General features: G+C 25.4%; 5 protein-coding genes across 12 annotated transcripts; 1 reads left to right on the top strand and 4 right to left on the bottom strand.

Annotated features, from left to right (window-relative positions):
* Positions 1 to 1,743: 1,743 nt before the first annotated feature.
* LOC122848060 (lysosomal alpha-mannosidase-like) lies at positions 1,744 to 6,346 on the bottom strand. Of its 2 annotated transcripts, none has more exons than XM_044145868.1 (8): positions 6,055 to 6,346; positions 5,881 to 5,983; positions 5,716 to 5,797; positions 5,377 to 5,562; positions 5,111 to 5,316; positions 4,896 to 5,032; positions 4,625 to 4,758; positions 1,744 to 4,237 (listed from the first exon to the last, which is right to left on the bottom strand). In XM_044145868.1, the coding sequence occupies exons 1-8, from the start codon at positions 6,178 to 6,180 to the stop codon at positions 2,161 to 2,163; spliced, it is 3,051 nt and encodes a 1,016-aa protein (XP_044001803.1). In that variant the 5' UTR covers positions 6,181 to 6,346; the 3' UTR covers positions 1,744 to 2,160. The 2 variants fall into 2 exon arrangements, with proteins under 2 accessions (XP_044001803.1, XP_044001802.1); XM_044145867.1 differs by lacking the exon at positions 4,625 to 4,758 and adding an exon at positions 4,339 to 4,472.
* A 236-nt stretch (positions 6,347 to 6,582) lies between these two features.
* Positions 6,583 to 14,103, bottom strand: LOC122848061 (putative uncharacterized protein DDB_G0286901). 4 transcript variants are annotated; one of them, XM_044145870.1, is made up of 11 exons: positions 14,038 to 14,103; positions 13,210 to 13,950; positions 12,862 to 13,122; positions 10,273 to 10,552; positions 9,992 to 10,085; positions 9,735 to 9,914; positions 9,472 to 9,672; positions 9,266 to 9,399; positions 9,055 to 9,190; positions 7,085 to 8,821; positions 6,656 to 6,913 (listed from the first exon to the last, which is right to left on the bottom strand). In XM_044145870.1, exons 4-11 carry the CDS (start codon positions 10,273 to 10,275, stop codon positions 6,756 to 6,758), a joined length of 2,643 nt encoding a protein of 880 aa, XP_044001805.1. In that variant the 5' UTR covers positions 10,276 to 10,552; positions 12,862 to 13,122; positions 13,210 to 13,950; positions 14,038 to 14,103; the 3' UTR covers positions 6,656 to 6,755. The 4 variants fall into 4 exon arrangements, with proteins under 4 accessions (XP_044001804.1, XP_044001805.1, XP_044001806.1 ...); XM_044145871.1 differs by lacking the exon at positions 10,273 to 10,552; XM_044145872.1 differs by lacking the exon at positions 10,273 to 10,552 and having other exon boundaries at positions 12,866 to 13,122.
* On the top strand, positions 10,559 to 20,064 carry LOC122848115 (alkylglycerol monooxygenase-like). 4 transcript variants are annotated; one of them, XM_044145959.1, is made up of 11 exons: positions 10,559 to 11,140; positions 17,591 to 17,810; positions 17,874 to 18,001; positions 18,077 to 18,228; positions 18,366 to 18,469; positions 18,656 to 18,818; positions 18,882 to 19,033; positions 19,111 to 19,245; positions 19,318 to 19,431; positions 19,595 to 19,930; positions 20,016 to 20,064. In XM_044145959.1, the coding sequence occupies exons 2-10, from the start codon at positions 17,670 to 17,672 to the stop codon at positions 19,850 to 19,852; spliced, it is 1,347 nt and encodes a 448-aa protein (XP_044001894.1). In that variant the 5' UTR covers positions 10,559 to 11,140; positions 17,591 to 17,669; the 3' UTR covers positions 19,853 to 19,930; positions 20,016 to 20,064. The 4 variants fall into 4 exon arrangements, with proteins under 4 accessions (XP_044001894.1, XP_044001890.1, XP_044001892.1 ...); XM_044145955.1 differs by lacking the exons at positions 19,595 to 19,930; positions 20,016 to 20,064 and having other exon boundaries at positions 17,668 to 17,810; positions 19,318 to 19,532; XM_044145957.1 differs by lacking the exons at positions 10,559 to 11,140; positions 19,595 to 19,930; positions 20,016 to 20,064 and adding an exon at positions 16,910 to 16,998 and having other exon boundaries at positions 17,668 to 17,810; positions 19,318 to 19,533.
* Positions 14,433 to 16,788, bottom strand: LOC122848087 (nucleolar complex protein 2 homolog). The gene is made up of 7 exons (XM_044145913.1): positions 16,678 to 16,788; positions 16,366 to 16,546; positions 16,165 to 16,292; positions 15,990 to 16,099; positions 15,759 to 15,916; positions 15,278 to 15,691; positions 14,433 to 15,196 (listed from the first exon to the last, which is right to left on the bottom strand). The coding sequence occupies exons 2-7, from the start codon at positions 16,537 to 16,539 to the stop codon at positions 14,498 to 14,500; spliced, it is 1,683 nt and encodes a 560-aa protein (XP_044001848.1). The 5' UTR covers positions 16,540 to 16,546; positions 16,678 to 16,788; the 3' UTR covers positions 14,433 to 14,497.
* A 496-nt stretch (positions 20,065 to 20,560) lies between the features above and the next one.
* LOC122849317 (protein PFC0760c-like) lies at positions 20,561 to 26,152 on the bottom strand. The gene is made up of 4 exons (XM_044148009.1): positions 26,141 to 26,152; positions 24,840 to 25,964; positions 21,987 to 24,683; positions 20,561 to 21,941 (listed from the first exon to the last, which is right to left on the bottom strand). Exons 1-4 carry the CDS (start codon positions 26,141 to 26,143, stop codon positions 20,607 to 20,609), a joined length of 5,160 nt encoding a protein of 1,719 aa, XP_044003944.1. The 5' UTR covers positions 26,144 to 26,152; the 3' UTR covers positions 20,561 to 20,606.
* Between the last annotated feature and the right edge of the window lie 1,322 nt (positions 26,153 to 27,474).

The following is a 27,474-nucleotide window of genomic DNA, read 5'->3' as shown; positions in this document are numbered from 1 at the left end:
GTAAACAAATAATTATTGAAAATGCCAATCCTCCAAACAGCACATAAAATGAAAATTTAAAATTCAAAATATTAAGTGGTTCCCACATTGTTTTATAGTAATTATTATTTCTATTATTAATTTTATACTTTTTAAACCAATGTGTAACAAGACCACAATCCATCATTCTCAATTGTAATTTATTAATTCTATCAAGACCAGGCCAATCACGTCGATACAAATAAGTTCTTTGTGCTGATAGAAAACTTTTTTTAGGCATATGATAAATATTGTTACTCAAATTCATTGTTGCTTTGAGATAAATATCAAAGTCAAGACAAGCATCATTGTCACTCAATAATTCATTTTGACATTGGATATTATCTTCACGAATATTTAAATTATTAACATCACTCAAATCGAATAATTCTGTTATAAAACGTGCAGTTTTAACTCGATAGCCAAGTTCATTCAAATCTTTAATGTCTTCAATATTTTTGTATCCATCAACAACTGTTAATGATGACTTTAAATTACCTGGTATTATTAAATTAATAATTAAAAAAAATATCATCAACGTGCAAAGGACAATTCTCATTGAAAATTTAACTGGTAAATCATTCAATGAATAGCCAAATATTATTTGAATAACAATTATGAAATTATGATAATTGCTTTGTTTGCTTATTAAATTAACAGCAGTGAAAATTAATAATCCAATAATTATAAATGACAGATAAATATTTAATGATGGTGATTGATAAATAAAATTAACTCCAAGTGGATTTAATTTTTTTGTAACTGATGTTAAACCAACTGGTATGTAGGTGAATGTTGTTGTTGTATTTGGTATTTTAGCAATCACCAAAGAATTCATCAATAAATCAATATCACCAGTTGAAACATTGCCAATTATTCCAACAACGTTACCACTACTTTGTTCAACATAGCCAAGAGGAATTGATTTATCAAAAAATATACTTTCAATTGATGTATTTATTTTTAACAATGATTGTAAATTAATGTCAGCGTCAATACCAGAATACTTTATGCTACCGTTTAATTTATTTATTTTTAAATATGGTGTATATTCAATAGCACCAACTCTTGTTGGATAATTACCTAAATCCCTTGCTTTATCAAAATTTAAACTTTTACAAATATCATGTTTATTATTTTTTTTTGATGAATAATCTTGTTCAAATAGTGTCCATGGATGATCATTGCTACCATTTATAATTTTATTTATTTTCCAAGGCTCTGGTGCTTTTTGAATGTATGGATTGAATGTTAATAATTTTTTATTATTATTTAAATCAATACAAATATATAAACAATTTAAAAAATCCATTTTCCATAAAATAAATAAATAATTTTCTGCCTCATTGCAGTTTCCATTTTCATTTAATATTATAATTGGTATTTTAATGTCCCAAAAAATTTTGTAACTTTTTAAATTATTTAATAAATTATTTAAGCTATTTAATTTTGATTGAATTAAAAATATTCTTGGTGGTTGCATGTATATTATTTTTTTTGGTCTTTTTATTCTTTCAAGTTTGTTGATATTTTCAATCATGATAAATGATGGTGAAAAATTTAATTTAAAATTATTTAAAATTGGTTTTTTTTTCTCTGATAATATTATTATGGTGTTTATTTTATTGAAACAATTGTTTAATAAATCAGCCTATAATTATGTAATTAAATTATTATTAAAAATTATAATATTAATTTATTTGATATAATTACTGTTAATTCTGCTTGGTCTTGTTGATTAATCACTGCTATTTTTGAATGATAATTAGGTTTTCCTGATGTTAATTTAGTCACTGAATAAATAATTATTGCAATTATCAAATTATATTTATTGAACATTTTCGATTGTATTTATAATAAATGTAGTTTACACAATGAATTGCGGAACAAGTCTGAAATATTTTACTGCATATAAAATGTATGCATTCATATTAAACTTATCATATTGACCATCATAAAATAATTGCAGTAAAAAAAAAAAAAAAATGAATCAATAAAGTTGCAATAATAAAGATAAAAAAAGCATCAACTGTGTATTTTTTCATAGAGGACATTGCAAGTGACATTCAACATTAAATATTCATTAATAAATTATAATTTAAAAAAAATTTAATATGTGCTTTTTGAATCTATATAAAAAAATTATTTATCGATGATAAAAGTTGACGTTTTTTTAGTGCCAGTGATGATAAAAGTACGTATTTCTCTGGCTCTTAATAGTACATTAATGACACCATTTTTAATATATACTTGTTGATCAACACTCGTGTTATTAACATCATACTCAATGTCATTATTATCAGATTTCCATTTGAATCTATTCATAGATTCTATCCATTGATTTCCACCAAGAGATGTTTCACGTAAACTAGTAATATCAAAATCAGTAAATAAATCACCAATATTTATTTCAGCTGGTTGTGACAATTGTGTTGCTTCACCAATTTCATATAAATGCTCAAGTCTTAATAATATTTCTCCATTTTTCCATGGTTCATAAGTAAGAATATGAATATTTTTAGGTAATTTTTTTCTAAGCCCTCCAGCTTTCATGTTGTAATTATTTTTCCAATTTATAAAATTATCTGTATTATTTAATGGTGTAAATAATGCCCAAGGTCTTAATGATAATTTGAGGGCCATTGATTTTTCAGCTAGTGCAATAGTATCAAGATTATTTAAATTACCACCAACAAGATAATGGATTCCTCGAGCAACAAGACCCGTACCAAATGCTTGTTCATTAAGTGCTTCTTCAACACCAAATGCATCATCAACCAGCAATCTACGATGTATCATTAATTCAAGTTCACCATCAGTCAAACTACTACCACCCTGTGCACGATCATTAAGTACACTCAATTTATATCCTTTGTCTCTGTCTTCTAGTGATATTTTTGCTGTTACTGGATAATAATTACCAGCAATTGGTTCTTGTAAATTTAAATTCCAAGTTGGACGATAATTTCTTTTTCTTTTAAGCATTTCTCTTCCATTGCTGTCTGTATAAAATGTACCAGCTGATTGAAGATTACTTGAATAACGAATGACAATTTCTTTTCCTTTTTTATCATCAATTGGAATTGGTCCAGCAAGCCATTCAAATTCAACTTGTTCTTCATTGTCTAAAATTCTAACAACAAGACTAACATGATCATTAACAGTCAAATGAATTTCTTGTACAAGTGGACCCTTGAATATTTCATGATAACCAGAATAAATAAAATTATGAATTGCTGATTCATTTGGTCTAAATATATATGCACCAGATGCACGTTTTTCAGCATTACTATTGTCACCAACAGCTCCAATGTAATAATGAAATGATTGTACAACTTTTATATTTTCTTTTTTCCATTGTACAACAACTTGACCAGCTTCATCAACTGAAATATCATATAAATCACTTGATATTGATTTATCACTATCAGCAATATTTACTTCATCATCATCAGATAATTTTTCAGATACAAAATATGATTGATAGCCAAATGCAGATATATTTAATGCACGAAATACAAGTTCTCTTGTTGCTATACTTTTTCTTCCTGGTAATTGAACAACAGCCAGTGGTATTGGAACAAGTTGAGTTAATATTTCAGCACCAGTATGATCATTGACAATATAACTTTTTCCATTAACTGGAATACGTATGTAACTTGATACTGGATTACTTTGAGGATTATATAAAGTAACTACAAATTTTTTAGAATCTTCAGATACTGTACATGTACTTGTATTTAACAATAGACATGAATAAAATTTTGTATCTTCATATGTATTTGATGTATTATTTTTACTGGCAATTTTTAATATTGCATCAGAAATAATATCAGAACTTTTGACAATACTTTCATGTAATAAACGTGCATAGTCTTCAGCAACATGTTGTTTTTCTGTTCCAGTAACAGCATCATGATGTTGCATTACTCCCATAACTTCACGTAAATGTTGTAAATCATCAGAATCCATTTTAGATGATAAAATTGATAATTGTTTGACAATTTGAAGATAATTATTGCCCATTCTTTCAAAATACTTGAGAGTTGGTCTTGATGTAAAATAACCAGTCCAAAATGCATGTGGATCACTGCTATATGGAAAGAAATCATCACTTTTTGTTGTCCATATTTTATCAGCTTCATGAATTGATTTAATATAACAAGATGGAGTTGAATAAAATACATTTATTTGACTTCCATAAATTTTATTTGTATATCTGTTGAATAATAATTATTATCAGATTAAAAAAAAAAGAAAGTATTTATTTTTATTAATAATAATCAACGATTGAGTGAACAAACTTTTATCAGATCTTACCTAATTAATTTATCAAGATTTGAAAACCACATTCTTGCAACTTGATAATTAAAATCTTCTCCCATTGTGAGTATTATATTATTTGTATTGTATGATTTAGCTTGTACTTGACAGTAAGCAAGAAACAATGCTATCTATTTGAAAAAAAAAAAAAATATGATGTGATAATATGTATTATTAATTTAATAATATATTTTGTAATTTAATTGTTATCTTTGAATCTTGATAATTTGTTCACTCAATATCTTGTCGTTTTTATTTACATACAGCAAAAAAAATAATATACCTTATCAATAGATCCAAATTTGAAAAGTACATTTCAGCATCTTGATAAGTAAAATCACCACCCATTGTCAGAATAATATTTTTAGTTTGATAATAATGAGATTGATCAATTAAATAGTTGTAAAATTCTTTGGTCTATAAATTGGTAAATAAATAAATAATATTGAATATTTAAAATGTAAAAAAAATATTTGAAGAAGAAGAAATTATCAAGAGACAAGAAGATATTATTAAATAGAAAAAGATTATTTAAAATATACATTGTAACTTACCCTTGAGTCAATATTGTTATCAGCACTTTCTGGATCATCAATAAGAGGCTCATCTTGACAAAGAATATCAAAACAAAAACCTGGAGGTGGTGAATAATTATTGAATAATGCAACTGAAAGTAAATCAGCTTTTTCTCCTGATAAAAAAATTAAATAAATTATCAATATTATTTTCTTCATTAATAAATTATATATTTTTTTTTTTTTATTATTACCTAAACTAGAGCTAGCCTTCCACAAAAATTCAGCACGTTGTTCCTTGAGTCTTGCTGTTTTATCTTCATGATCAAGACGTCCAAAGAACATACCATCAAAACCAAATTGTGCAAACAGAGATGCTTGTTCTCTTGAGTGACCAAATGGATCAATTTGCCAGCCAATTTTTGGTCGTGCACATTCACCAAATGTATCATTTAAACGTCTATAAAATTAATTTATTGATTAAATATTATTAAAGGAATTATAAAATAAAAATATTTACCTAAATCCCCAAGTAAATTGATCAACAATTGAATGATAATGTGTTGTTGCTTCATCATTCATGCTCCAGGCACCACTTATTATTTCCAATCTTCCTTCATTTATAAAACCTCTAACTTCTTCACGTAATTTTTCAGTTTGTCGTTGCCACCATTTCCATAAAAATGCTGTTTCAACGTATATGAACCTTTTTTTAAAATAATTAAATAAATAAATAAACACTATTCATTTAAAAATGATAAGCTCTTATCATTATTGACTATAATTTACTTCAGACTTATCATTAGCGATAAAGAAAAAAAATAAATAAACAAATATTATATTTAAATAAACAACTGACCTTCGTTCTGGATCTTTTCTCAGAGAATCAATCACAGTGTCAATAATATATTGGACTCCTGCTTTTTGAATTGAATTACGTCCTTGAAATATCAAAAAAAATAATTAATTAAAATATATAAAATTATTTATATTTTATGTTTAATAATAAATTAATAATTAATACCTCCATAATAATATTGATCAACTGTTTTTAACCAGCCAACATCATCATGTGTATGTGCAACTAAATGAACATTTAATTTTGTTGGATCAATTTTTGGACATCCCTGTAAATAAATTAATTATTAGTTATTGAAAAAAGTATTAATATAATTAAATAATTGTTTTGTTTGTTTACTTCATATCCACAAGTGCGACGTTCATCATTCTGATTATTATTGTTGTCTCTGAATACCCCAGCATTCACGAGAACAACACAAGTTAATATTAAACTTCCAAGCTGGTAAATCTTCAGTCGTGCCATGACGATTGACGAATGACTCGGTGACACTCAGTGACACTGATAAAAGCTGCTTGTTCCCCCTCGTATTTATATTTAATTTTTTAAACACACTCCTAGCAACACCCGCATAATTGTAAATTCATTGGCGTAACTTAAATTTAATTATAAAAAATTTTTTTAAATATATTTCTATCTATTTTAATTATTCAATAAAAAAGCACTCAAATTTTTATTAAAAAAAAAAAATCTATTTAATAATAAAAAAGAACCAGAAAGCAAAGTTATTATAATTTTTTTTTTTTTAATATAAATACAGAGTCATCAAAAAATCTCATGTTTCATAAAATTTCTATGAAATGCCTTGATATAAAATTATATAATAAAAAAAAAAAAATATATAAATTCATTGAAAAAAAAACATTGTTTTTATTTATTCTTTTTTAAACATAAATTTATTAATTTAACATTAATAGAAGAACAATATTTTTAAGGAAGGAAAAAATATATGGCAAAGAAAGAAAAAAAAAAAATTATTTCGATGAATATATTACTTGATTAATATGTAGATATATATATTTTATTTATAAATAGGATTATTAGAAATCAGAATAAGCAATTGGCTCTTGAGATTTGGCAAAAGTAACTGGACGATAAAATGATTGTGCTTGATCCCAGCCACGTGGTGCTGTATTATAATTTGTTTGAAAACTCGATATTTTTGGACCATTGTAAGTGTTCTCAAGTAGCTTGGTGCCTGAAAATAAATAATAATAATAAATTAGCATTAGCATCTTGAACAACCAGATAAACTCAAGTGAATTTAAAAAAAAAAAAAAAAACACAAAATAACTGATAAATTATTAATAGTTGAAGCAAACGAAATAATAATTGCAAAATGTCAAAGCAAAAGCATAATAAAACTTGCCTAAATCCTGACAATAATCTCCAAGTTTTTCAGCAGATGGTCCTGGTATGAGTGACTCAATAACAGGTGTTTTACGTAGTTGTTTTATTTGTTCAATAATATCTTGCTCTGATGGAATAATAACCATTGGTTTATTTTTATTTTCATTATCATTAACTGCATCATTAAATTTATCATCAATATCATCATTACGATAGCCAGATGGTGCATCAAATAATTGTTCAGATGCTTGATCAAATAATTGACGACGATAATCATAATCACTCATTGCTGATGGACGATTACCAGTTGAAAAACCAGGACTTGGTCCACTGTAATAATCATTACAATTTTCAGGTGTTGTTGATTCACCAAATGAATCACCAATTACATCGTCATCATCATCGTCATCGTCGTCGTCATCATCATCACCGTCAGTTGAATCATACTCGTATCTTGGAACCATTGCTCCTTGATATATTCTACCATAACCATTGCCATTTGTATTTATAATCATTTTATTATTATTTCCATTGTTGTTGCTGTTGATGTTGGAAAATTGTACTTGTTGTTGTTGCTGCTGCTGCTTGATATTATTCATTGAATCATCAAATTTATTTGGCATTCTTGGTACATCAAAAAAACGTGAAAGATCATCAAGTGGAGTATGTTGATCAACTGGTATTGCTTTTGAATTCATTTGTTTATATTGCAATGTTGGTCTACATGTTTTTTCAAATTCTTGTATCAATTGTTTAACTGGTACTGGTGTATAATCAATATTACCCTCTTCATTTATTGTTTCATTTTGAAGCTGATTACCATTTGTCATTTGATAATTTTCATTTCGCAATTGTGAATGACCATTTGAAGCTTGTGAATTTTTATTATTAGTCATTTGATAATTTGGACTATTGTTTAATTGAGAGCTTGAATTTTTATTGTAACCATTTGCCATTTGAATATTTCCATTTGGCATTTGAGGACATGTGTTATTCATTATTTTATTTGAATATCCATGTCCATTTTGTATTGTTTCATTTCTCATTTGATAATTATTTCCATTGTTCATTTGATAATTATTTCCATTAATCATATGGCCATTTGCATTGATCATTTGATAATTACCATTTGGCATTTGATAATTACCATTGTTCATTGTCATTGGATTGACATTTGTCATTTGATAATGAACATTTGGCATTTGTTGATGATAACCATTGTTCATTTGAATATTTCTATTGTCAATTTGTGAATGACCATTCATCATGACCTGTTGATGATAGCCATTATTCATTTGTTGATTATCATTAACCATTTGATAATTTCCATGATTCATTTGATAATAATTATTATTTGGCATATTGTAATTACCATTTGGCATTTGTAAATTACCATTTTGATAATTTCCATTTCTTAATTGTGAATTACCATTTGTCATTTGAGCTCTACCACCGTTGCAGCTACTACCACCACGTGAGCTTTGATCACCCTTTGAATAATTACGGCTACCACCACCACCATTATTATTATTATATTGAACTGGCTGATAACAATCAGAATCAAATGACATTCTTCTTGATTTTTCAACACCTGAATTACCATTAATTTGATGAGCATTTTTATGACCATTCATTTGATAATCCTGCTCAGTTCCAACAGCAACCTCACGAAGATATATTTTTTTAATATCATTTTCTAATTTTTTTTCATAATTATTATCAGTCAATTGCTTGTTACAATCTGACTCGTTGTTATCTATAATTTTTTTTATTGCAAAAAAAAAAGAGAAACAATGCGAAGCTAATTTAAAAAAATAAAGCAAATTTGTTAAATGCAATGTAATAAAAAAAATATAAATTGATAATTTAGTTTGCAGTTGATAAGATTATTTAGATTTCAATCGACAAAAATATAAAAAAATGAATGATTAAAATGTTTATTTCGATTAAATTATGAAATTGATTTAGATAAATGATTGTGATTATTACCTGGTTGAGCTGGAGTTGTACCAAGTGAAATATCCACAGTGAAAGGATTGTAAAATGGTTTTGTATCATTTTGAATTTGCACTGGTGACATTGGTGATTGACTGTTGAAATTTGAATTTTCATTTGCACCATAATCCTGTTAAATAATATGTTAATGTAATTTCATATTTTAACCATTTTTTTTAATTAATAATTTAATGAAAATAGCTACCATTTTTGTTGGATAAGTGGATGGCATTTTAGGATAACTTTGAATAACCGGTGTAACTGGTGTTGAAGGTGCATTATTTTCTTGAACAACCCATTTCTCTGATCTTTTTCGTCGTTTTGCAAATATTTCAGCACCTTTTTATACAATTAAATTATACATTATTAGTAAAATTAAATTAACTTTTTCATGAAAAATTATAATCTTACCTCGTCCTTTTTGACAATTTAAATCTCTAACAATGTCAAATACTTTTCCAGCATTGATTGGACTCTGGCCAATATTTGGCTCTTCACCAAGAGCCTGAATGCCATTCATATCCATGACTTTACCATTTGGATTCATCATGCACTTCAATGGTGTTTTATCTCTGTGTAATGGCATTTGTGGTCCTTCTTCACCATCTTCACCTTGAAAAATAATATTAAATTTAATAGAAATATATTTAAATATTAAATGTATATTAATTTACCATTTCCAGCATGAATCCATTTGACAGATCTTTTTTTTCTATTGACATACATGGATTGTCCTTTGCTCTTCATATTTTTAACATCGCTCAGAGAATATGATATTCTACGAGCGAGTTCAACTTGATCCTCCACTGTTGGGTGGGTCGGTGCATAAAAACAAGATGAAGCATACATTTTTTCTACAAATAAATAATAATTTAAAAAAAAATAATTTAACTAGTTTTTTTTATATAAAAATATAAATACAAATAAATACTTTTTGATTGCAATAAATCACATGTGTCAGTTGCATCCATGGCTGGTCTCAGCAACTTTTCAAAATCAATTTTTTTCGTCCTCTCTTCACTATCCTAAAAATAAAAATAAAAAAACCATATAAATTCAATTAATATTTTTTGTTTCAAATATATATATCCAACAAGATCCAAGCTCCAAGCAAATGTTGTATGTTTTTTTTTTTTCCTCGTTGATTTTTCAAGCAGATAGCAATAAAGCAATTTTTTTTTTTTTTCAACTTTCATGTTTATCATAACTCACCATGTCAAAGTGTAGTATTTTTGTTGATAAATTTTCAAGAAAATGTCTTTTAGCTGGATCGTGTATATCTGATGGTTTAAATCCACGTGAGCTTATTACAACATTATCAGATGAATAACTTTTTTTTAATTTATTATTAAAATTATTATTATTCAATAATTGTCCACTTGATTGTAATAATTTACGTTTTATTTCGACATTTCTTGTATTTGTTGTTTTTGAATAATTGTATACTGCACTATAACTTTCGTTGTTGTTATGTTGTTTATAATATGTTTGTCTTGATTAAAAAAATATGTAATATATAAATAATAGTAAATAAATATAAAGTATAAATATAAATATAAATAATGTTATATTTATAAAACGTGTAGATAACATTTGCTTAAATTGAGTATTGAAAAATAAAAGATAAAAAAAATATAATCAAAATTAAATTAAATCTATTCATGTTGATCTAGTACAGTTTTGATCGTGCCAATGTGATTTGAGACAGCCAATAGTTAATACCCTGAATTAAAAAAAAAAATGTAAATAAATGCAAAAAAAAAAAAATGAAAATAGATGATTTAAATTGAGAAGTGTTTAAACGACAACAAGAATTGGTTACCATCCAAAACGCCAATTAATTCCGCGTTGCGGCATTGGCATGAGTACAAACACACAAACTTAAACAGTGGTAAAGATATGCTAAATTTATCTACAAAACGTATGGTAATGTAATACGATTCAGAATTGGATGAGGTGCTGATGCAGTTATTTGACAAAAAAATAAAATAAATAATTGACAATACATAATATCGAAATCATCATGGCCTCAAATAAAGCGTAATCGCATCTAATTATTCAATTTTTTAAAAACACTCAGGTATGAAATTAATATTTATTTAATTAACTTTTTTATTAAAAATCATTTAAATATTGAAGATGCATCATCGATATAAAAAAATCATTGAAAAATTATGTGTTATTAGCCTTGTCTTTAAATTTATTTTGTCAAAATGACGCAAGCTATTGATTAAAAATATTTTTTAAATATAGCCAACAAGTGAATTAATTTATTTTAAATTAAAAATGAGCTAACTATTAATTAATGTAATATGAAAATTTAATTATGGTAAATTTAAAAATGAATAGTAATATTGAGTAGATATTTATTTTTTTTTAAATGTTTATTGGTGGGATTTTCCACAGTTATTTTCGACTACCAGTTTTGTCTATCATCACTGTACATCATTTGTATCATGTATGTTATATTAACACATACATATACATATCATTTTGACAAGACGAATGATTTAAGTAAACGCAATCCATCTGCTGTTTAAAATTCAAAAAATAAAATATAAATAAAAAATAATATACAAACTAAATTTTATTAAATCAAATCAGAATAAAAAAAATAAAATTTTGTCATTTTTGTTTGTTTAAAAAACACCCACATTAATTTTCAAAAGATGAAATGAAAAAAAAAAAATATGTAAATTCTAATAATATTAAATTAATAGCTGTGGATTTTAAAAACAACCATGTCATCGAAATATTTTTTTTAGAAATATATTAATAATTTTATGAGACAAAATAAAAAATATTAAAATTAACGAAAAAAAAAAAAAAGAAAAAAAAAGGCTATTGAACTTTCAGGTGGATAAAAATATATATTTTTTTTCTACGTCTTTTTTTTTTTTCTTTTTTTAACGTGATGCTTATTTTTATACTTTTTTTCTTCATAAATTAAATTTACTAATTGATTTGAAAAACTAAAAATCAACAAGTTAAATGAAAAATAAATACATGTGAAATTATATATAGAAATTTGTTTTTTTTTTTGGAATTTAAAATTTAAAAATAATAATTACTTATCAAAGGATGCCCTCCTCATTTCCAAAATAGTATTTGTCTTAAATTGTCGATAAAAGCTTCTTCTACCACTATTAAATTGTAAATTGTTGGAAAAATTGATTCAACTTTTTTTACTTTTTTTTTTGGACGAAGAATAAAATTGACTCGAATGATTATTTAAATTTAAAACGCACTGAAAATCTGGGCAAGCTTATAGCTGCCACAAAACACACAACCACCGAATTTTGCATCTTACAAAATATTCACTCATTGAAAATATCAACATATAGTTAATGACCTCGAGGTTTATCCCCAGATTTACATATTCTCAGAACTCTCAGCACAAGTGGCGGGAAATCATAAAATTTTACTCACGGCGCAATGCAATATTCATTTCGATAATTTTCAATTGAAAAAAATATTTTTCTATTTGATTTTACAGTAGTTAATATTTTTCTATATATCTATCAACGAAAATTAAATAAATCCATAATTAATTGAGTATATTAAAATGTGTAGAAATTAAATTAGAAAAAAATTAAAAATTAATTATTCACTTGACGACACAATCATCCAGGGAATCGCGAATCGAAAAAATAAAAAAAAACGATGAAAAATTTAGTAAAACCACAATAGATTAAATGTAAAAAAATAATTGATGACTTGTGTGTTTGGTTTGTCGATTAACTTGTCTTAAAATATAATTAATAACAAAATAACAAATAAAAAAAAATTGAATTCACTTACATACCGCTAATTACAACACGAGGGATGTGACTTTATAATTGTGACCCAGGCGTATGCCACAAAAACTTTAACATCTTGTTGAAATGTTGATGGATATAAATAGACAACCAGAAGCGACACCTTAGTTACGTTTCGGGATTGAATCCCGTTTGCAATGGGCAACTTAATTCTTCAAAAATATATGATACATCCAACAATTGGACCGTCAACGATTTTGTACTCTTTTCTTTTTTTTTTCTTTTTTGTTTTTCCCACTATTACCTAAAGACAATTGGCAAACAAAAAACATTAAATTAAAATATACAGCTACACAATATTTAGATAAATCAAAAAAATATTAATTATTACTATTTGATGCTTGCAACATGTTGAATAACGTCATTGTTCTTTCTTGGCAATTCATTTTCTTTTCTTGAGAGTTCATTCATTTAAATGTTCTGGATAAATGTATCAATTCCTTTTGAATACAGTGATGATGATGGTTGTGCTGTTGCTATGAATTGCCAATGGTAAACAGATTGAAAATTTTCTTTTTTCTTCAATGTCATTGCATTTCTCAAATGAATTGCCAGCTGACAAATATATAAAAATGCATGATTGTATGCAAGATTATTATCAAGATGATAAATTTCAGCTAGTGAATGTCTCATGAAATTTATGTCTGGCAGGGAAGTTGGTGACATGAATTTTGAATTTTCAACGTATTCAATGTACATTGTCTTGAATAAAGTTTCAAGAATTGATTCTTGGCGACTTGTTGCTAATTTAATGATGCTTAAAAATGATACAACACGAACATTTTCTTCTCCACTTGACCAAAATTTAAGGAGAATTCTTAACAGTGGCTTGTTGAGTGATGAGTATGATTGAGCAGATGGTACTGGATGGTACCATCTGATGAAGATGCTTAAGCAATACTATCAAAATATCAGTCGATGATACATTTTGTAGAATTTTTATCAAATCAGCAAGATAAGATATAATGACATCTTTTATTTTGACTTGTGTGCCTCAAATCTTCCATCGTGAATGTTTAAAAAATTTTATATGGTAAATGTAAAATACACAACTGTACAACTCCATTGAATACTAAAAAAATTAAAATTGTTTTTTGTTTAAATATAAATTTAAATAGATAGCCAGTCGAAATTTATAATATTTTTTATTTTAACATACCTGAGCTTCCTTCAATTTTGAAGAAACAATTTTTTTACTTTTATCTGGATCATTATTTATTTTTATCTGTAATAAATAAATATTAAATTTAATTTATATCTAACCTAACTGATTTTTTAACGAGACAAATAAAAAACATCATGGTAAAAAATATATAATATTGTTTAAAAGCACCTATTTAAAAGTGAACAGCTTTTTTTTCTTGTTATCTGTTTTTGTTAAATATAAAATATACAAACATGTCTCACCAATGTTTTTATTTTTATTTTTTAACTGTCAACATTCTTGACCTATTGTAGAACCAAAACAAAATTCCGCCATCTTAAATTTCAAGATGTCAATTATTTAAAAAAAAAAAAAAATTAAAATTAAATAATCAACACTAAACAACCTGGTTAAAAATCAATTTGTTAATTTTTATTTTTACAAAAAATCATTTGAAATATTTTTAATACAATCATCATTTATTTATTTTTTGATTAGAAACAGTATCATAAAATTTTTGTAATGGTGTACCTCGAGTTTTTAATGTTAATTCCCAATTAAGAATAGTTGCAGAATCACTAAGATCAACAATAATTTTATTTCTTTCAGTTTCAACAAATTGACGATTTTCCTGTATTTTATCATAAATTTGTTTAATTTTTTTGCAATAACTTGGTACTTGACATTTTGCCAAGAAAGATTTAAGTTCCATGATACAATTGATGTACATATCTGGAAAATAAATAGCATTGCTATCTTTTGTTGCAACTTCCAAAATCAATTGATAAACATTATCAATTATTGAATTTTTAAATGCATTTTCTTGCATTTGTGTTTTTGTTACTTTCAACATACAAGTGAATGACATTTTTTCAGCAACAATAACATTTTTAACTTTATTAAAATCATAAAATTTCAATATTTCCAGCAAGTATGGTAAAACTGGAATAAATGTGCCAGTTTTTTGTGATATATTTATCAATAATTGACAACAATGAAATCTAAGTGGATAATATTCTGATGTTGGTGTCAATTTGATTAATGATGTTACTATTTGTACAAGTGGATACAAAAGTGATCGAATAACTGATTGTTTTTTAGTATTTTTTATCAATTCTGACCAAAGACGAATTGAATTTAAATATTCCCAGCTATAAACAGCATCAATATTTTCCTAAATAAAATACAAAACAATTGAAAATTAAAAATTTAATTATTGATTAAAAAATTAAGACAAATTATTTATTTTTTATACCTTATTTTTTTGAATTGTTGCATTTCTCAGCTTGAGAGCCAATTGGCGAATTTCCATGAATGCATGATTGTATGCAAGATTATGATCAAGCAAATAAATTTCAGCAAGTGACTGTTGCATGAAATTGATGCAATCAAAATTATCTGGAGTCATATTTTTTGCAATTTCGTTATATTTACTATACATTGCTTTGAGTAAATTATCAAGAATAGCTTCTTTATAAGTTGTTGTTATTTTAATTATGTTCATAAAAGCATTGACACGAACAACCTCTTCATCAGATGACCATAATTTAATAAGTACACTAAACAATGCTTCATTCAATGCTGGAAATGATTGTGTACATTGAATAGTACAATGCAAATGTTTCAGTAAAATAGTGAGGACATCTGGTGATGTAACAGTTTGCAGTATCTAAAAAACAATAACAATGTTATCACAATATAAATAAAACAATTATTTTTAATATTTTTTTACTAACGTTTATGATATCTGTGTAATAAATACTTAAAGTATTTTTTATTTTTGGAAATCTTTTTGCTTTGCTGGCTTCAAATTTTGCATCATGAACAATGTGCAAGAATTTTTTGAGTACACCAGGAATATGCTGGATGCAAAGTTCAATAATTCCATTAAATACTGCAACAAAAAATTAATAATAATTCAAATTAATAAATGAGTTTATTATTTTTTCAATAATTAATTTAATTACCTTGACTATTTTCAATTTTATATGGTAAATTTGATACTTTTTTTGACTTTAAAATGTTGATAGCAACAACATGGAATGCATCCATCAACTTCTTGATAATTTTTGATGATCTAGAAAATTTAAATTCATGTAATAACATAATATAATTGTTGAAAATAAATTATTATTGTATTACTTGTCTGTTTGGAGCTCTTGTTCCCATTGTTTCAATGTTTTTGTTGTTATTTTTACTGCAACTTTATTCACAACTGGTGTCTCGTTGTCTTCATCTTCTTCTTCTTCTTCGTCAATGTCATTTGCAAACTGTTTAATAATTTTAATTAAATATATTTATTTTTATAAAATATAGGTATATTATTATTGTTGTATTTTTTACCTCATTTGTATTGTCAATAATATTTTCTTCATTTTCAAATTCTTGATCAGCTACTTTTTTTGCAACAAATAAATTACCAATTTTTTTATTTTTCATTATTTTTCCATTTTTCGTGTCAATTGGTTTTTTAATTTTATTATTAACTGTTAATTTCTTTTGTACTTTTGACTTCATTTTAAATCTAAAAAATAAAAATATTTGATTAATTTTTAATAACATATAACCTCATTTTTTGAAAATATAAAAACCTATGATCCAAAAATTACATTAATTACAAATATATAAATTTATTAATTAAATTATATTATATACCTTTGGATTAACTAAAAATTGATAAATAAATATTGTTGCTACTAATGATTATTATTAATAAACAATTGTTGCTTGCACGTGTCTTGTATATGTAAACCCAATTGAGATAAATACATTACCAATAAAAATAATAAAATTTGTGGCGGGGTTTTATTTATTTTTTTCAAGCGTGGTGTGCAATGGCCTTGAATCATCCGAGCGATAACGTTCCTTATAAATTGCCTATCAGTCAGTCACAATTCTCAGTTAATTAAAAGTATCGTGCATTTACACAACTTGATAAATAAATAAAAAAAAAAAATAAAAAAACATAAACAAAAGGTGAAAAAAATAAGCTAAAATATATTTTTACAATTGACAAAAACAGCTATTTATTAATCATTTAAAAATACATGTTTATCATCAGCTCAAATTAATTTATTATAAAAAAGCTATCTAATCAATTTAGAAAAATTAATTAATTTAAATTCGAATAACACGATAATCCAGATAAATTTTGACGTATTAATATTTAACATTTAAATTTATCACAAGTTCATTGACACTGATTAAATTAAATTTTTAATTTGTCAAAATGTAAAACATCATCAAAACAATTGTAAGATATTATTCGAAATTTTTTTATTAATTAAAAAATAATAATGTTTAATGATAATCATGAAAATACACGTGTGATAAATTTACGTTTGCATATCAATATTATTTTATGCAATAAATATTAACAACTATTTGCATAAATATTATCATCTTTTTAAAAATAAAATACTGACCGAGTGATAGATAATAAGAAATAATTTATCACATTGAATGATTATTAATCAATAACTGCATTTTAAAAAAAATTCATTTATTTTTATGATTAATTATTTATTCATTAATCTATTCATTATTTTATCATTATTATTTTAATTAGATGAATAAATTCTAAAAAAAAAAAACGTGGTGACGTTGCTAAACAAGTATTTATTTATTATTCATAATTTGACACAGTCATGAATGAAACTTGTGACGAGTTGGTTGATCATAATTACATGCTGGAAAAATTTAAACATGCTGGAAAATTGTGGTACATTGTTGATCCATACGAGACGACATTTGAAAATTACCAAGATGTCCCTGATTATCACAAGCAGGTAAATTTATAAAAAAAAAAACATTCTTTTATCAATTAAATGAAATATCAATTTCAATTTTAGATTTGGCTATCATTTTTTGTTCTTATTATTTTAGAACAAGTTATATTATTTTCTAAAAAAAAAAGTACATTTCGTTTTAATGATCATTTTACATCATTATCACACTGGATACTTCAAGAATCATCTCGGTAATTTATTAATTTCAAATTTACATATTTAAATATCAAAATGTCTATTAAAATTAATTGAAAAAAAATATTTAGATTATGTTTACGTGGTGCTGAGTATTACACATATATAAAAATATATGAAAATTATCGAATAATAAATTTGCCATGGAATTCAATATGTACTTGGTACATAACAGCATTGGGGGTTGATTTTTGTTATTACTGGGTTCATCGTGCAAATCACGGTTTGTGTATTTCAATATTTTATTATTATCAAAGATAATATATTAATTATACAATATGAAATTGTCAACAAACTTTGCATCATCCAACAGCTTGAATAACAATATCATTATTATAAATTAATTTATATTTTAAACAGAGGTCCATTTTTTGTGGTCACAGCATCAAGTTCATCATTCTTCAGAGGAATTTAATCTTGTGGTTGGTCTGCGGCAATCAGTCTTGCAACAGTGGTGTAGCTTTGTGAGTTCATAACAACTCATGTTACATATCTATATTTTATTACAACTTTTTTTTTTTTTTTTTTTATCATCCAGAAATAGTGAGAGTTATTATTTTTATTTTAACCTTGTTTTTTTGCGTGTGAGTGTATTTGTTTTGTTAATATTTTTTTTTTTTATTTTGATAAGAATTATAATTGTTTTCAAGATGTTCTACTTACCACTTGCTGTGTTTATACCACCATCTCATTTTGTTGCTCATCATCAGTTTAATCTTATTTATCAGTTGTGGATTCATACGACACTTATTGATGACCTTGGTTTACTTGAATTTGTGTTAAATACACCAAAACATCATCGTATACATCATGGTAAATAATAATAATTGACATGCATATTTTTTATAAATATTATACTGTAATTATGTGTAACAGGTTGTAATTTATATTGCCTGGATAAAAATTATGGAGGTGTGTTGATAATATGGGACAGATTATTTGGTACATTTCAAGAAAAATTACCAAATCAAGATATTATTTATGGACTTGTTGTTAGTGCTAGAAAATTTAATCCAATTTATTTGCAAGTAATATTTATTAACTCATTGATATTCATTTACCAATTTATCATTTTTTTTTTTAAACAATATTTTTTTGCTTCAAGACTTTTTATACGAGAGCTATGATTAATCAAAGTATCAAGATGAAAACAATGTCTGATAAAATTGGAGTCCTTTGGAAAGGACCAAGTTGGCTACCAGGATTACCAAGACTTGGACTTGACGAATTTAAAGTCAATGTAAATATTTATTTACTCATTTAAAAAGTTGATAAATTAATTTTTGTATTTATTGTTTTTTTTTTTTTTAAGGTAACTTCAAGAAGTATTTATGATCCTCAATTACCAATTTGGCAAAAAATTTATATTATTATTCATTTTGTTATTGTTTTCTATTTTCATTATCAACTTTATCAAGCAAAACAAGTAAGTCGAAAAAAATAAAAAGCTAATTAAATTATAAATTAAAAATAATAATGAACAAGACATAAATGGATAATACCATATTAATATCAACATAGAAAGTAGCTTCTATGCTCTTTCTTTGGAAAAAAGAGATAAATTAATTAATTTAGATAATTTTTTTCAGAACTGTAAATTATTTAATAGTTCATTAGTTATAAATAATGTTATAACTTTAACAACAATTGGTCTTTTATTTGATAAATTTAAATATGCAAGTGTTGTTGAATTATTTCGTTGTTCAATGCAATTTATTTTCATAAAATATTATTTAAACAATGACAATACAACTTATGAATTAATTTGTAGTGTTTATTTAATTTGTTGTTGTTTATGGATTATGGAAATTATTTATAATGCTACAACAAGTATTCGAAGATTGTAGAAATTTAAATTGAAAACACACCGGCTCAAGCCAAATTGTTTAACAAGTTTTCACATTATTTTTCAACAACATTAAACGGTCAGTATTATTTTATTTTTCATTCAAAATATAAAAAACAAATTAATACTATTAAAAAATGATAAATTTTCTAATTTATTTTCAGAGTTCAAAGACTTTAATTTAAGTATAAGTAGTCAATGATAATCATTAGAGAAAAAAAAAATAGAAAATTGAGCAGCTTATAAATTAAAAAAAAAAGATGAATGATTTATCAACTCATTCATCAGCTTCTTTTTATTTTTAAATTAAAATATATTTAATCCAAAAAATTGTATTATTATAAATTTGTAAATAAACGACTTTTTGATTTTATTTTAAATAGAAAATTATTTTCTAATGTAGCCAGCACACTTACAACATTTTTAGTGGCAAAAAAAAAAAAAAAAAACATTTATATTTTTGTGCTCGAAAAATACTTAAGCTCGTCATTTTGCAATTGACATTTTTTTTTTTGCTATAGAATATAATAAGTACCTTTGGAATATTTAAAAATAAAATACAACTGAAAATTATTAAAAATAAAAAAAAGAAAATATATTTAAAAAAAAAAAAAAAACTTGAACACATTTTTCAGTATAAATCATTAATAAAATATTTAAATTTGAAACATATTTTTTTTCTCTTCGTTGAAAGTTAAAAAATAGATTTTTTAAATTTTTAATTAACTAATAATAAAGAGAAGACAGTTTGATTATTAAGCTAATGGAGGAAATTCGTCGAGTGCAGAATTGAGTCTACATGTTGGACATGTCTTGTTGTGTTTGTACCAATACTCGATACAATGACGATGGAATGTATGAAGACAAGGAGCAAGTTCACACACATCATTTTTTTCACTTGTAAATTCTTCCATACAAATTGGACATTCACCTGTTATTATTTTTACATCAACTTCTTTTGGTTTACGCCATGGATTCATAATAGCATGATATTCACGACGTGGTGTTGCTGTTGCTGATGCTGTTGCTGATGTTGATGCTACTGCTGCTGCTGCTGATGTTGTCGGTGGTGGTAATGGTAGTGAAAGTAATGAAGGTATTGGTTCAGTTGATGTTGATGATTTCAATGAATTTGTTCTTTGTTTTTGACTTGATGGTAGTGAAAATAATGAAGGTATTGGCTCAGTTGATGCTGATGATTTGAATGAATTTGTTCTTTGTTTTTGACTTGATAACAATGCACTTTGACCAGTTGAACTATAATCATCAAGTTGTGCTTTTTCACGATGAACCAAATTTCTTTCAACATCACGTATAATTTTTGAAAATAATTTACCACTTAATGATCCATTATAATTTTTACGAACAGCTGCAATTGCAACATGAAAATCATATTCCAATCTTAAAGGATATTTTGTACGTAGATAATTTAATAATTTTTCACCAGATGATGGTTTATTTTTGTCTCTAGCAAGTGATTCTCTTTTTTTTTCATCTACAATACGTTGAAATCTTGGTGGAATTGACCATCTTGAAGGACTTGAATATGATGAAAATTTTCTTGGTGGTGGCGATGATGATCTATTTCTCCAACTTAAATTTGATTCTTGGAATTGTTGTTGTTGTTGCTTTTCTTCTTGTTCTATTTCACTATTAAAATTTGTATTTGTACTTGTACTTGGTTGACTAATACTTGTACTTGGTTGATTAATACTTGTACTTGGTTGATTAATACTTGTATTTAAAGTGTTCTGTTTTTTTAGTGAAGATGTTACCACTGATGCAAATGTTGATGGTTCATCAATATCCCAAAAATAATCACCCAATGGTTTTGTTTTACGTAATTCATCAAGTCTTTTTTTAATTTCATCATCAGTTATTTGTTTTTTATTTATTTTGACTAACGATGATGGTGGACCCATATCCCAAAGACATTCTGGTTTATAATCACCATTTATAGAAGAGGCCGATTCAGCTAGATCACTTGCTACAAGTTTTACTGGTGAGTATCGTCTGGTTGAATTTTTATAATAATTTGATATTTCTTCTTCATCTTCATCTTCTTCTTCATCATCTCCATCTTCATCATCTTCATTATCATCATCATCATCATCTTCTTCTTCTTCTTCATCACTATCATCATCATCATCATCATCATCATCTTCTTCATTGCCATTATCATTATTATCATTATCATAATTAATAATTTGTAATTCTTTACGTTGATGAATAACTTGATCAACTTCTAATACAATACTATTTAATGACACTCCAGTTAATGATCCATCATAACTGTCACGTACTACATCAAGAGCACTTTTAATATCACATTCTAAAATATCTGGATGTTCATCACAAAGTATTTTTAATAATTTATCACAAGTGATATAATTATTTTCAATAATTTCATCGTCATGTGGTGATATTGAATTAGCTGATGTTGGTTCAATTGTATCATTGCAATACTCATGTCCATATGATTTTACGTAACTTGAATCACCATTTATTGATGATACTGATGATTGAGAACATGAATTTATACTGATAAAACCATTTGGTTTACCAGTATCATCAGTTGATTCTTTGATAACATGCTCATTGGAAGACGACAAACTCAAAGCATGACTTTTATTTTTATTTTCTTGTAATTCATTATGTTCATCATCATTGGAACATGTTATATTATTATTATTATTATCATCATTTGGAATATTTTCTTCATTTATTATTCCTTGAGTATTATTATTATTATTATTATTTCCTAATAAACGTTTAATTATTCCATCAACCAACATAGCTGCAACTGCTTTATTATTTTCTGCAACATCTTGAATTGACGGCATTGGATCATTATTAATACAATTATTTTTTAATGTTTCAATTTCCGAATCTTCTAGACCATTTAAATATTTATCAGTAACATTTTTAACCCAATCTGGTGGTGAATGTTGAAAAGGTGATGATAATGGTGATAGCTTTGTTGGAGTAACAATTGTTAATTCATCTTGCTTAATTTCTTCACCATTTAATGGATCAGTAACAATTGGTTTTGTTGTTGTTGATTTTATTGGTGAACATGAAGCATCAATAGTAGAACGTATTGTTGGAAAATGAACTGGACAAGGTGGTTTTGGATAATATTGAAATGGTGGTGTATAATATGATTGTGAATATGATGACGATGATGATGATGGTTGTTGTTTGACAAATGGCAGAGGAGATGGTGGTGGTGGTGGTGGTGTAACTTGTTTTAAATAACGAGTTTCAGATGGTGATACTATTTGTGGATAAGTTGGTGAATTATTCGTCCAACGTATCCACTGTGGATGAGCTTGGTGATTTTGTGATGGAATAATTTCTGGTGGATTTATTCCCCATAGTCCTGGTACAGGTTGTCGTTGAGATGTTGGATACCACACTTGTTGATTAATAACCCGTGATAATTGCGTTGATTTTTGTTCCATCATTAATTGATATTTTCTATCAATTTCATCGTAACATTTGTCAAATATATTTTGTATCAACTCAGGTATATTTTGATGTATTAAATCATTCATACCTTGAATATTTAAACGAACATATTTTTTATTTTTTTCAAATGTATTATCTAATTTTAATTGTGCATATAAATCAGCATAATCAGAATCAAGTTTTGTTGATATTTGATGTATTTTTTTGATGGAATCAATCCAAAGAGCACGATCAATCAATGATTCATCATTACTACCAAATATATTCTTTTCAATATCTAAAAGTTTTTCAATTATTGAACATTCATCATTGTACTTTTTAAGTTTTTCTTTGATGTATGTTTTTTTATCAGTATATTCATTGTGTATGGTATATTGTAAATTATTCATTTTTTCATTATATAGCTTTCTTTTTGTTATTAACAATTCTTGTCTGCATGATGATAATTCACGATTTAATCTGTTTATTTTATTATTCAACATATTTGTCTCGTTATTTTGAATATTAACTTGTGTATCTTTATCAGCAGTCATTGATTCATTAGGCAAAAATTCATGAATTAAAACATGAGATTTTGTAAATTTATGACCATTTGTTAATACATTGGTTTTTTTTTCATTCGAAACAATTTGATTACTCTCATCGTTATTATTTAAATCAAAATTTGTTTGTTTATTTATTAACGATGTTTGTAATTCTTCATCAACTGGTGTTTTTTTTCCATTACAAATTGGTTGTTCATGCAAATTTAATTGACTTGATATTTCATCATTTTTCTCGGTGTCTTTATAATCATCATTATCATCACTGTCACCTGCTTCTTCTGAGCTTGATTCATAATCATAACTACCATCATCATCTTCACTATCATCATCACTATCACCATCATAATCATCATCATCATCATCAACGTCTTTCCTCGACATGACAATTGCTTCAGCAATATTATCAACAGTACAAATATATTCCGCATACACAACAATACCTGTTGTTTTATTACTCAAAAATCTTTTAACTTTATCAACATTATCATACTCACTTAATAATTCAGCTGAATCTCCAATTAAACTCATAGCTTCTTGCCATCTTCCCATAAGATCATCATCTTTCATTGGACCACTTTCAGTCAAACACTCAATAAACCAAGTATAAATAAATGATTTTATTTTTTCCGAATCAGAAACATTATCCAATATCTCTTCTTCTATTGTTTCTTCTTCTTCTTCTTCTTCTTTTTTTTCTTCTGCTTCTTTTTCTTCTTCTTCTTTTTTTGAATGTTGCTCAGTATCATGATATAACAAATCGTCATCATTATCATCACTAACATTATTTGATTCATTTTTTTGTATTGTTGTATTTTCATTTTCTTGATTTTCTTTTATTTCAATATTTTTTTCTTTTTCTAAATTTTTTTTGAAATAATTCCAACTATTTGTTGTCAATGGTACTTCAACTGTAATACCAATATTATTATTTTTTTCTTCTTCATTATTATTATTATTATTGTCATCTGGTTTTTGTTTATTTATTGTTGTTGATAATTGTTTATGACCTTTTATTGTTTTTTGTGAATTATTATTATTATTGTGATTTTTTGTTTTTTGTTGTTGTGGTTGTTTACGTATTGCACCTTTTGATACATTCTGTTGGTGTTGTTGTTGTTGTTGTTGATGATTTTGATTATGATGATGATGTGGTTGCCAATGTAATTTATCAATGGTTGTTTCAGTAACTGATTTTAGATTAGCATCATCACCATAGACACATATTTTATTAATTAAACATGGTTTATTGTAGAATTTACAATTTGGTGTTAGACAATTCCAACTCAACATATCTTTATCAGATAATTTTTTATCTGGTGATAGCATATCTTTTTTATTTTTCCAACATGCAATATGAAATATCATTTTACATGGATAATGAATATTATTACATATTACTTTGATAAATCCATTAAATGCTGGACTGTTAAAATAAATATTTTTACCAGTTAAATGATTTTGTGATTGTGTTTCATTACAATTTGACATTATACATTTGGCATCTGGTGGATGCCAACTGTCAACAGTTTTTTTTAAATCTGATAATAATTCTGTTAATGTTTTAATTTGTGATTCTGCTATAATGTCATCATGTTGTGGTATATTTAAATCTTGTAAATATGTCTCATCATTTATTATTCCAAAACCTTTTATAATAATTTTTTCAGCATCATTAAAACAATATAGTGTTGTTAATAATTTAGCAAAACCATAATATATCATTGGATAAATATCACCAACAGTTTCTTCAAGCTCAGTTAATATTGTTCTGGCTTCAAGAAGATCTTGAAATTCATTTGAATGGAGAAGACATTTACTTATTAAATATGACACAACAACTGTTAATTTTGTTGGTTCATTGTCATTATCACTGTATTTTGTATTTAATAAAAGACATTTTTTATATTGAACAATTGCTGATTGATATTTTCCTTCAATAAATGCAACTCCAGCATCAGTTAGAGCAAGTATTTCTTCACGTGTTAAAAGTCGCTTTTGGGTGCCATGACGTAACACATGAGGTTTTGAATGGACAAATTTTGACAATTGACGGTTCAATGCCTCCATATTTTTCATTTCTAAATTAAAAGTTTGAGCCTGTAAATAATAAAAAATATTAATCATTTTTGTTGGTAAGTAATAATAATATCATCAACAAAACAAGAAAAAAAAAAAAAAAAGAATATCAGTGACAATGCGTGTCGTATAGAAAATACTAGAAACAAAAGAAGAAAAAAGATAAGCAATTAAATAATATATTCATATACACATACCATGTTGATTGTTTTTTTTTTTTTTTTTAATTATTTTAATTATTTTTATTGTCCTCGTGAGCTTGGTTATCTTGAACTTTCAGTTTATCTGTTAAACAATAATCGAAAAAATATTAATTTAATAAAAATTCAAGTAAAAAAAATTTATTTAAATATGTATTGTTATCAATACAAAAGTTATATGGCATTTTATAAATTATTTTTTAGATAATAAAAAATTCAACGTTGACAAAAATTTAATATAACATTTCTTTTGAAAAACAAAAAAAAAAATACATACATGTTAATATGATCTTGCTGGGGTTTCAAATGACATTGAGTTTTTTTTTTTTTTTTTTTTTTTTTTATAATAATCATGTATTCAATTGGCCACACAAATTGTACATCCACAACATTTTCAAAGAAAGAAAAAAAAAAAACCAAACCAAACTTTTGATTGACTCATAAAAATAAAATAATAAAAAAAAAAACTATTATTTTCGTAAAAATAAATATTGCTTATAATTGTTAATTAAATAAATTTTTAAATATTTATTTATTTAGATAATATAATAGGTCAAAAACATGTTGAGACACGAATTTTCACAGCAAAATATCACACAAAAGAGCGACATAAAAACACCGGTAAAAATGTAAACACACTCTCTCGTAGAAGCACCCAGAAAAAAAAAAAAAATAATAAAATAAAAGAGAGTTTCAAGAGTTGTGTTGATGTGTGTTGATGATTGTTGTTTTTTAAAAGAGAGTGGGAGGAGAGAATAAGAGAGAGTTTAAAAATTAGCGCCACAGTCTTGAATAAGTGCGGGAATTTTTAAATAGTCAACAGCTTTGAATGATATTTAAAACGAAGCGGAGAAATTGTATCAAAACACACACAAACAGGTGGTTATCTTGACCACCCAGTTGTTGACTTAATGACCAATAAAATAAACCTGTCTGCAATTTTTTTCATTAACAATTAAAATAATAACAACAATTTAATTTTAATAATTATTTTTTTACTGCTATTTTAAAGATAATATTAATTTAAATTTTTTTCATTTTATTTTGTGTTATTTATTATTGTTATTTTATCTATTGGATTTTTAACTGTATAAATAATTTTTTACTTAATTATTTATTAATAATCACATCTGAGAGAGAAAAAACAACATATTTAATTTTTTAATGGCTGTGATTGTAATTTGATATTTTTTGTTTTGTTTATTTTATTTTTTTATCAGTATATGAATGAGTCAATTCATTTGACGCTAATGTATACAATATTTAAATTGAATTGCACTGCCAGAAATATACACAGAGAATAGAGAACTACAGAGTACAGACGAATAAAA

This window comes from Aphidius gifuensis, linkage group LG2, assembly GCF_014905175.1.
Source record: "Aphidius gifuensis isolate YNYX2018 linkage group LG2, ASM1490517v1, whole genome shotgun sequence".
NCBI classification, from domain to species: Eukaryota; Metazoa; Arthropoda; class Insecta; order Hymenoptera; family Braconidae; genus Aphidius; species Aphidius gifuensis.
This window is presented reverse-complemented; position numbering and strand designations above follow the sequence as displayed.